Source organism: Pollicipes pollicipes, unplaced genomic scaffold (genome assembly GCF_011947565.3).
Source record: "Pollicipes pollicipes isolate AB1234 unplaced genomic scaffold, Ppol_2.1 Scaffold_6138;HRSCAF=7277_pilon_pilon_pilon, whole genome shotgun sequence".
Lineage (NCBI taxonomy): Eukaryota > Metazoa > Arthropoda > Thecostraca > Pollicipedomorpha > Pollicipedidae > Pollicipes > Pollicipes pollicipes.
Genome location: NW_023596818.1, coordinates 1402222 through 1413091, shown reverse-complemented (window position 1 = coordinate 1413091; position 10870 = coordinate 1402222). Strand labels below are relative to the sequence as shown.

The 10870-nt window shown below is 50.3% G+C and overlaps 1 protein-coding gene across 2 annotated transcripts in view; it reads right to left on the bottom strand.

The window, feature by feature from the left end:
• The window catches only part of Nf-YC (nuclear factor Y-box C), a 53780-nt gene extending 43869 nt beyond the window's left edge, over nt 1-9911 (bottom strand). Inside the window, exons 1-8 of one of the 2 annotated variants that reach the window (XM_037229463.1) lie at nt 9692-9911; nt 7908-8046; nt 5894-6079; nt 5281-5412; nt 4492-4695; nt 1481-1657; nt 926-1018; nt 304-462 (exon numbers count right to left, since the gene is read on the bottom strand). In XM_037229463.1, the coding sequence (XP_037085358.1) occupies nt 406-462; nt 926-1018; nt 1481-1657; nt 4492-4695; nt 5281-5412; nt 5894-6079; nt 7908-8015 (957 nt within the window). In that variant the 5' untranslated portion in view covers nt 8016-8046; nt 9692-9911 and the 3' untranslated portion in view covers nt 304-405. Of the gene's footprint in view, nt 1-303; nt 463-925; nt 1019-1480; nt 1658-4491; nt 4696-5280; nt 5413-5893; nt 6080-7907; nt 8047-9691 lie in introns of those variants that run through there. The other variant, XM_037229464.1, reaches the window with a different exon arrangement.
• Nucleotides 9912-10870: the final 959 nt, after the last annotated feature.

Sequence of the window (10870 nt, the reverse complement as noted above, 5' to 3'; positions counted from 1 at the left end):
AACGCCGTCCACGGCGTCGTTTCAGCGTCATTTTTGATGAGCACACCACGGACTCGGTTCAAACGCACGTCATTCCACAACATACCTCATCACCGTCAGGCAGTCCGAACCCCGATGCAAAACACAGCATTCAACTACTCGCTCGATCACTCCGCGCGTCTTAAATACCGCACGGCGTATAAACGCTGCGTCTTAACGGCGCACCGCATGGCGTTCCCGGGCCGCACTGTGGCGCAGCTGGCGGCGGCGGCGGCGGCGCGGCGAGCACGACCGAGCACCCGCCCGTCGGCGGCGGGGCCGACACAAACGGTCTCCGGACGCCCGGGCGCGGCAGGAGGTCCGCCGCCGGCCGGAGACCGGCGGCGGACGGGTTATGAACGGCAGCGGCGGTGGCGGCCGGCGCCGCTACGTGCTCTCCGCCTGGGTTATGTACACCTGCTGACCCTGCAGCACCTGCTGGCCCTGGAACGAGCCCAGACGCCCAGTGAGAGCACAGAGCGGGGCGGGACACGGCCCGGCTGTGGCCAGCACACTGGACGTTGCCCGCCCGCCAGCCACGCCGTCCCATCCGGTCGCCTCGATGTTTACGAATGTCCTCCCAGCCATCCGTTACGGTATTCACCAACGCTGTCCTGCCGGCCAGCGTTCACCGATATTGCCACACCCGCGAAGGGCAATAAAGACCAAAACTAACCGAGACGCAATATCTTGAAGACCCGAAGCACTGCCACAAACTTAAGAAGGGAGATCACTCCACTTAAGTGGGCCCGCCGGCCTAACCAGAGAGCGATCCCGCGCGTAATGCCCCAAACTCGACACGACACTCCCGTGCTGTTTGCTCCGCACACACGTCATGCATCCGGACTTCTATCAGCGGCTCCGGCTGACGTGTCCACAGCTTGTGACGACGACCATCGGCACTGACCTGCCCGGGCTGCTGAAGGACGATCGTCTGCTGGCCCGAGTTGTTCTGCCCCGCCACCCGCACCATCTGGATCTGGTTAGCGTTCAGCTGAACCTGCGACGGGGCGCCAGCCGGTCAGCCGTCGGGCATTGGACGCCGCTGACGGGTCACGTGGTCACCGACGACCCGGTCCCCCGGTCCTGGTCCTGATCGGCCGGGTCCTCCTAGACCACCGACGCCTGGTCCCAGAACACCGGCTGCCGCCTCCCGGATCATGGACGCCCACGCTGACGACAATTCGGACTGGGCAGACACTGGCTCCAGAGGCGCGCTCGTTATGGCGCGACAGCCGGAGAGGTCCGAACACGGCTCCGGCAGAGACACCAGGACATTCTCGAACACAAGCGGCGGGACATCGGGCTCCCCACCGGGAGACCTGAACATCAGTAGCGCCCGCAGGCCAGCACACTTGTGTGGTCATCATCATTATTATCATCATCATCATCATCATCATCATCATCATCATCATCATCATCATCATCAACCGTCATCGTCATCGTCTGTGCAGCCGCTCACCGGGATCTGCTGCACTTGGCCATCGGCGCCCACCACCTGCTGTATGACCTGGATATTTTGCTGCTGTTGCTGTTGTTGCTGCTGCTGCTGCTGCGGCTGTGGCTGCTGCTGCACCAGCTGCCCCTGTGCGTTCACGTGCAGCTGCACCGTCTGGACGCCTGCCGCCTGGGTGCTGGCCTGCCGATACGAGATATGGCGCGTCATCTATGCTGCCCTCCACAGATGCGTCACAGACGTGTCGAGAGTGGATCTAAGATCCCGCAGGGTTCCATGCTGATGAGATACTGGGATCTTGGGGGGGTCCAGGCACCTGTCTGCTGCTAACTGGCTGAAAGTCGTGATATGTGGGCTGCAGCGTGGGTCCGTTGAAGCAAGACTTAATACGTGGGCTACGTTGCGTGCCGGTTGAAACACCACATGGCATGTACCCTGTGCCGCCGACGGGCCGAAATAAGGCAGGACACACGAGCTAGCACGGCGGGTCTGAACTAAGGCGGCATACACAAGCTGCACCGTCTGCCTGCTGAAACAAGCTACGGTATGTTGGCTGTAACGTCGGCCGGCAGAAACAAGTCACGGTATGTCAGCTGTGTCACGGTATGTCAGCTGTACCGTCAGCCGGTTGGAAGAAATCACGGTATGTCAGCTGTACCGTCTGCCGGCTGAAACAAGTCACGGCATGTTAGCTGTACTGTCGGGTGGCTGAAACAAGTCATGGTATGTAAGCTGTACCGTCTGCCGGCTGAAACAAGTCACGGCATGTTAGCTGTACTGTCGGGTGGCTGAAACAAGTCATGGTATGTTAGCTGTACTGTCGGGTGGCTGAAACAAGTCATGGTATGTAAGCTGTACCGTCAGCCGGCTGAAACAAGTCACGGTATGTCAGCTGTACCGTCTGCCGGCTGAAACAAGTCACGGCATGTTAGCTGTTCTGTCGGGTGGCTGAAACAAGTCACGGTATGTCAGCTGTACCGTCGGCCGGCTGAAACAAGTCATGGTATGTAAGCTGTACCGTCGGCCGGCTGAAACAAGTCACGGTATGTCAGCTGTACCGTCGGCCGGCTGAAACAAGTCATGGTATGTCAGCTGTACCGTCGGCCGGCTGAAACAAGTCACGGTATGTAAGCTGTACCGTCTGCCGGCTGAAAGAAAGCACGACAGATGAGTCGCGTTCCCGACTATTTGAAAGAAGCTATGACTAAGAGCTGTACACCTCACCCATCGGACGTAAGAGCTACACTGCCGGCAGATGGTAACACAGCTGCCAGAATGTACACTAGGGTGTCACTTTCTAAAATCGGTCGGGCTCTCAACCAAAAAGATTGGATTAACTTACTCCCAAAATCCCGTTTCATCGCGGGTTTTGGCCACTCGAATCTGCGTTCTCGATGTTAAAAACTTCTAAATATTTCGTAGATTCAAAATTGTTCTCCTCTAGAGGAATGACTTCCCATTTCAAGTTAATGTACGTTGCCTTTTGTCAAGAAGAGTCAGGTGTAATTTTAAAAAAAAAATATCACTAGATCTTGGTAATGGATCGCTAATGACCACCGCTGTCGCTAATCGTGTTGTATGACCACCACAGCCAAGGTCGTGCGACAAATACACTTCTGGAACAAATACACTGTTAAGGAAAACATGTGTTCACTTTAATCTGGACCCTTCTGTACTTTTAAAAGCTGCCGCAGGTGGTCAACTGTTCTTCAACCCCGTCCAGGCGATATCATTTGAAAACATTGTCAAATATTTGCGGACTGGCTTAACATATGAAGGAGTCGGCATGACAAAACATTGTTCCTGCAGGATACTTCTTGGTACAAAATTAACATGATACTAATGGTGATGTGCTTAGGTACCTTCTACCTAGTATACCAGCGGTTAAGGTAATCGTTCTGCTTCTGTTTGGCCCAATACTCCTTTACTCATGTGCACTGAGGGGGCTCACAGGAGCATTGGGGGGGGGGGGGGAGCTCAAGTCAGCATTGGGGAAAGCTCCGGCGCCCGAATATTAAGTGACGCCTCTGGTCTATACGCTATACGAGTCTGGCCATCGGCTGGCTGCCTCACGCCCCAGTGCGGGCCGGAGGCTCACTCTCGGACATTGCTCCCGGGCAATACGGAATTGAGGCCCCCAGCAAAGGGGGCCTCAGCCAGTGCATGCCAACCGCGAGCCAGCAAATGTGGACAAATTCAGACCGGTGTTGAGCCGTCCACTGTCGGCGGGAGGCGCGTGACAACTGTGGATTTGTGAAGACTATAGAAGATAAATAGCTCTAATTTTAATATGGTGTGGTGAGAATGCCGTTCATTTGAGCTTAGTTTCCCAATCATTTCATTAGCTGACAGCCCTGGCCCAATCTGCCCTGAGTGATGCCAAAATTGGTTCCACCAGGGTACAACGCTCATGCCGAGTGACCTATCTGTCACTTCGTCATTAAATCAATCACATTCTCACGGCGCACGAGGTCACTGCATCTATAAACAGTCACAACTATTTTGACCGATGTCCAGCGCCGGTTGTGAGATCCTCCAGCTGAGATCAACAGGCTGGAGGAACACAGACATGCTGGGATCTCTGTACTTTTGACTCCAAAATATGCACAAAAACAAATTTCAAGGGAGCAAACAACAAAAAGCCTTTGTGACTCAGTACCAGCATATTTACAAGGCTGCATAAAAACTTGGCCTACTGAATAAATCAGGACATCCTAGCAGCGCCATCACATCACATAATCATCATATACCGAAATATAACAATCATATTCATTCACACGATCCACAAAACATCACACGGACAGCACCTGATAGATAGCATCACCGAAAAGAAATCAGGATAGCAGCCGACATTGGAGGATACCAATGTGGTGCTACCAAATATTAAGCTAAAGCTAACATTACATCATGACACTACTGGCCTGAAGAGCAAACTTCACCAACCACCAGCCGGTAAGACCTTTGCGTCGCATCGGCTACCCCGTAGCCGTTAGGCCGTCACACAGGCCGTGGCTCACCGCTTGTGTGTCGGCCGCGCTGTTGGCGTTGGGTACCACCTGGATGGTCTGCACCTGGCCACCGCTGATGATCTGAATCGACTGCGGCTGCTGGCTGACGGCGCTCGGCTGCGGCTGCGGCTGCGGCTGCGGCTGAGGCTGCGGCTGCTGCTGCTGCTGCAAAGCCGCCTGGTGCTGCTGCGCCAGCTGGAAGTAGTACTGCACCTGCCAGAGACCGGAGGCAAACGTTACGACGGTCGAGGTGCGCCAGCACGCGATAAATAACCACAACGGGAACTGCGCGTCCTGGTAGTACGCGGTACGCGTGGTGGTGGTAGCACGCACCCGGCATGCTACCACCACCAAACTGGAGACAACCTGGCATTCCATGACTAATGTCACAGCAACATACAAATTTGAGTTTTTGCGTGCAATCATATCTAATGGCTGGTCAAAGATTAGCATGAAGGTTGAGCACCTACATCCAAGATCATTCTGTAATGGTCCATTTAACACTCCTTCCCTGCACACTAACCATCGCTGCATTTATCCAATCATTCCACCGGCTGCCATAGCACCACAAGGGCACCAAGCAGTTTCTCGCGCAATGTGACCATTAACACGCGTCCATGAGCCAGCAGACGTCATCCTGCATGTTCATCGATATGCTTTCTGCACGTGATGCGTAATCACTTCCACTGAACAGCGGGAAACTGGTACAGAGCGGATTTCGGTACAGCCCCATCGGTGGATGCCTCGTTCCGGCTCGGCTCGAGTGTCGGGAGGGGTCTGAGGGCGGGGTCGGGTCACCTGATCGGGCATCACGCCGGTGCTCTTGTTCTCTGCCGGCCGTTGCGGCTGCTTGATCTCGTCGCGAGGCACGATGTCGATCAGAAAGTCGAACTGGTCAAACTTTGAGATGGCCATGGCGATGTCGTTGCGCTGTGGACAGCAAATCGGCCAGATCAGCTGTCACAACCGAACTGCTGATGACAGCATTGACAGCACGTGCGCGCTCCTGGGCACCAGGCGAGTGTCGCGGGCCTTGCTCAACAGTCCTCATCCCCCGCAGGCGGCCCTAAAGCCCATCACCTTCCCCCGCTCACGGCCCTCCCGCGATTCCCAACACACGGAATTACGCCCGCACTCGCAGCAATATTGAAGTTTTGCACGCATTTTGTCTACAAAACGCCCGACCCCCCCCCCCCCCCCCCCCCCCCCCAGCGTCAACCCGTCATATCGAACACCACCCCTACAGTCCGCAGCACCCAGGCTTATTGCTCCGGCTAACCTGCAGTGTTCTCCGCTGGTTTCTTCGGCTCACCTGCAGTGTTCTCCACTTGTTTGTCCGGTTCACCTGCAGTGTTCTCAGTCTGTTTGTCCGGCTCACCTGCGGCGTTCTCCGCTTGTCGGTCCGGCTCACCTGCAGTGTCCTCCGCTTGTTGTCCTCGGTGTGGATCCATGCACGCAATGACAGCTCATGAATGAACATCTCGGCCGCCTTCGAGAACAGCAGCGGCGCCTCTGCCGAGATCATCTTCACGTCCTCATCCAGCTTCATGATCTTCTTGATGCGCGCCAGAGGCAGCTCCTGCTGCTTGAAGTCGTTCTGCACGAAATTCAAAATATGGAGACAGATTAGCTTTCTTAAATGCCATCTCATTTTAAGCACCTTTTCGGGCAGAAATACCGTTACGAAAAGCACGGCAGTACATTTACTGCCCACACTAAAACTTGTGTTAAAGAACTTACGTGAATTGCTCTATATTCAAACAAATAAATTGCTATAAAATCTGACAATGATTTCGCAGAAAGCTTGTGTTGTACAGTGTATATATATATATACAATGTACAACACAAGCTTTCTGGGAAATCATTGCCAGATCTGTTTGCGCAAAATCACTCTTATATTCATCAATCTGTACATTCTTACCCTTCAAGATTTTATCTCACCAGACATACATGAACGGCACAAGAAATAAGTTTTCAGTTTTTATGGATGGAAACTGTGCATCACTACCTGGAAAACATCATTTAGTACAGAGATAAAATGTACCCATAATGGAACACTACAAAGACACGAACACATTGCCACAATCACATCTATAGTGCTTATCACACACCACCTAACAGGCTAACTCAAGGGTTGTGCAAGACTTTGTCTGTTTCCAGCTGGAGAGATTTCGTTCATAAATATGCTCTCCCGACTTTGAAGGCGTCTTCTATAATTGCATGCCTGACAAATGTCAATGTTGTGCGTCGGTTGTTGCTAATATCTCGTCATGTTCGCGTACCATGTGCTCCACAGGTTCCCCGTCACCTAAGTGCATCAGGCGTCGTGGGGGTTGTTGTGGTCACGTCAATGTAGTGTATATAACAAAGTTTGCAGCCTTCGATATTGCATTTGAATTGATACACTTAACTGGTGCATTTTAGTTTGGTGGGCTTGTCTGGGTTGTTTCTCAAAAGAAAGTTAGAGATTTTCTTATAATCGATATAATCGAGATCACCGATAATAAATGACAATGCCTATTATGTGGTCAAAATCGCCTTTTACATGTCGAGAGACGATCTCCCGTAGACATCAAACGTCTTGTTTGTAGGCTGTGTCACTTTGGACGGTTGGTTGTTTATGTTGTCTTGGTTTGCTGTCAAAGCGTCGCATCATGTGCCGTTGTAGTTCGTTTTCAGCGTAGGAATTTGAAAAACTGCTGTTCACTGAGATCTGTCTGATTCATACCAGTTCCGAATGCAATCCTGTCCCATCAGAGCAATGCTTCAATGCATGTCTCAGGAATGATCATGACGCTGATCTTATGGCGTCGAGGACACTTACTCTAGGCATTTAAGCATCGCCCGTCGTTACTTCGCTTTCAGTATACAGTCGTTCGAAATCGCTGTCCTTGCCCACCAACAGTCACATCAAGAAAGGCATTATATTTTGTATGCTTGCCCTTTTGTAAATTTTAAAAAAGATTGCTCTTCAAAGGTATTTTTGAGACGTTCTAGCTGGTCAGCGTCCCTGACCGCCAGAAAGATATCGTCTTCATGACAACAGTAAATGTCCCGTCTTGTGTCGTCATTTTGTAGTGCGTCGGCATCTACATGCCCATAAAGAAATCATTGCATAAAGGTCCAAGAGGAGCATTCATCATAACACCTCAAAGTTGGCAATACATTGGTCTGTCAGGCCCATAAAAATGAACTTCCAGCACATGGGTCTTTAAGCAGTTATTCAAGAAGGTACCTTGAAATTTTGAGAGGGGGACTTTTGGGATGATTATACACATGGATAAAGATCATGGATATGGTTCTTTCATTGGGCACATTCATAAAAAATGGGCATTACATTTGCTGTATGCTGTAATGTATTATACATACATATAAGCAGATAAAAAATATATGGGTAGAGCTGATATGGTATGGAGTTCACTCACCACAGACATGTTGCGTATCTGGTCAGTCATCTTGCCCCAGAACTCATCCAGTGCCACCTGGGACTCTGTCACCACCGTAGCCTCGGCAGCAGTCAGCTCATCAGCCATCGCTGGATTCCAGCGCACACCAGCCAGGCACCTGCCACCAATGAATGGGAGTTCCAGGCCGTGGATGGAAGCAGTAGCGAGTGTGAGGCTTGTCTGTCTTCACCATAGGCTGTCTTGTGTTTTCACCACTTTTGGTGGATTAGCAGGGAAGGAGGGGTTACAGCTCAATGTTATCTGGTCTCATGCATGTGCCAAAGCCTCCATTCCCCCCCCCCCCCCCAGGTCTCATCGATGGTATGAGGTGAGTTAGTTTCCAAGGAAGCATTCCACATTTGTATGGGGTTTTGAAATGAAATATCCATCTTGAAGATCCTTTGGTGCAGGTCACAGGCCTGCCCTTTTTAAGACTTAAACCTCTAGTTTTTGAGCTACATATCAGCCAAAATTTGTGGTTGATTTTGTGCAGACCATTTCAGGGTTACCCAGGCATCCATGACACCATGTCATTCAAATCCTGCTTTCCATTGAGCATACTGTGATCAAGGCCAAGAAACAATTGTTGAGTTGTTAATGACTGGCATTTGTGGACAATATTTCCAGATATGGTGACTGTCAACTGGCTGTCAATCAATGTTGTGCAAGGTATGATGACATCAACAATGATGTATTGAGGAGCATATACAGAAATTGTGGTGTCTGGCCCAGCCACATCCACCTTAAGTACACCGATCATTAAAGGAAAGCTTAATTCATCACGTCTGATGCTTGTTTCAATGGCTTCAAATGTGGAACATTCCCATTAATGTGAAACGCTGCACAAAACTGACAGGCAGGCAAAATATACTGATGCTGTCAAGGTGGCGCTCTATTGTGAAGGTAGCTGATGAGTCATGTTTTCATCCAGAAAAGTAAAAATGAAAGGCACAAAGGAAAGAAGAGATGACAGAAGGGCCAGACTCAGCTGGGCCAGCAGCAGGCTTGGCAGCAATGCTTAACAGCCCTGAAATCTGACTGAAACAGAAGTGCTGTAGTATAATAGTACTTAAAAAGTTCATTCAGTTAAAATGGTAAAGTTACATCTTTGACAGGTAAATGGTGCACAATGGGTGGAAATCATACATAACCCCACAGGTTTTTGCTTGACAGTCTGCACTGTTTGCTGTAATAAACAGGCAAACCAGTCATAAACAAACACAAGCTTTGGCCATGCAGGATGATAGCTTTTGAGCATTAAGCATCCATCATTTGATCATGAAATGTCAAATTTTACATCAAATATTGTCACATAATATTGCATAATGAAATGCAAAATATGGTAGGGCAAATATGATTGCCCTCATAACCTTTCCCGAGCATAGCAGAGGAATTAACACAGGATAAGCAAGTTGAACACCACAGAGAATGCTGGAGAACCCATTGGCCACCAGGTGTTGGCAAAATTGGCCCCTGTTCCCAGCAGAGAGGCTGGCTATCCCAGTTAAAACATAAGACCAACCCCAGCACCTCATTGACCATGCCGCACCAATTTACAAATCAATAAATGATGGGTTGGCTTTAATTTATGGCAAAATCCATCTGGACAAATAGGTATTTTGAATTGGCATGGTTGTATGCTTGTCACGAAACGTTACCGGGCCTGACGAGTGGCACTTGACACAAATACAGTGCAGAGATAGAAACGTGATGCTCACACATACTGCATGAAAAAACATTGCAAAATAAAGACCTCTACCCACCGAGAAATCCGATTGACAGCTTGGTACCCCGTGTAACGCTGGTCCCTACACAACCCGCCAGACCTTAACTTGGCTGACCAAACGCTATGCAACCAATGTTCGGATGAATTTACAAAATTGGCGTGCGGAAAATAATCTTTATATAAGCAGGAAACCCATATATTATAAGAAACGCTAACAGGTCATCTGCGGCCTGCCACGGACATGTCGAGGCATTCACACCAACAGGCGTATTTGAAATGGTCGAACGGAATCTTGAGGCGACGAAAACGACCAGTATTCTAAAGAGATTTGTGACCAAAAATGTCTCTAAAAGTAATTATCGATACTCGATGCAGCCGAACCCAGCCCCCATTCAGCCCAGATTAGCCCAGCCCATACTTCACAACACAAGTGAAGAGAATTCCCTTTACGGGCCAATATCTACCTTGGGCCCCGTTCGTTCTGTCGTCAGCATGACTGCCAGCTGGAATGCGTGACGTATTGCGCGCTGACGAAGCTTTCGATGTGTAGGCTGGTGTGAAAGTTATTCAACTTTACCTTTCCTTTTCCTTAACCTTTTACCCAGCCAGAATTCCCAGGTGGAACCCACATTGGCTAAACGTGGGGCAACTGGGTTAATGTGGGCACGGGCTAACGGTGGGTTTTTACGTGGGCTTTACCACCATGTGGCGAAGCCCAGGTAAATGTGGTGTACAGCTATTCTAAAACGTGGGACTGCTGCATGGACTGGGGTCCACATGGGCTGAGCGGGGGCTAGCTGGGCTTAAGTCCCTGCAGGTTGCGGTATTTTGTATATGAGCTGGTATTTGGACTCCATCTGGTACCCAGATGGGCTGCCCGCACGCTACTATATTTGGCGCAGGTGCATTAGGCTTGTTGCTTTGTGCTCCCGCGTTGGATTTTTCTTGTCAGGCACAAATGAGTACATAGCAAAGAAGGGCGACGCGGACTGGGGCTCATGTGGGATGTATGTGGGTAAGTTGGGCTCATGCATTATGGGTCGCAGGTGAGCTAGTCTTTGGGCTCCATATTGGGCCTAGATGGGCTGCCCATATGTCACATACGCAATAAAGTTGCGACATATCAAATTATGTGGATATCAATTGTTTTTTTATGGTTTAGAGGTTGTACCATATCGTGTGCAGTTATTTTACAACATGGGACAGCTGGCTGGAC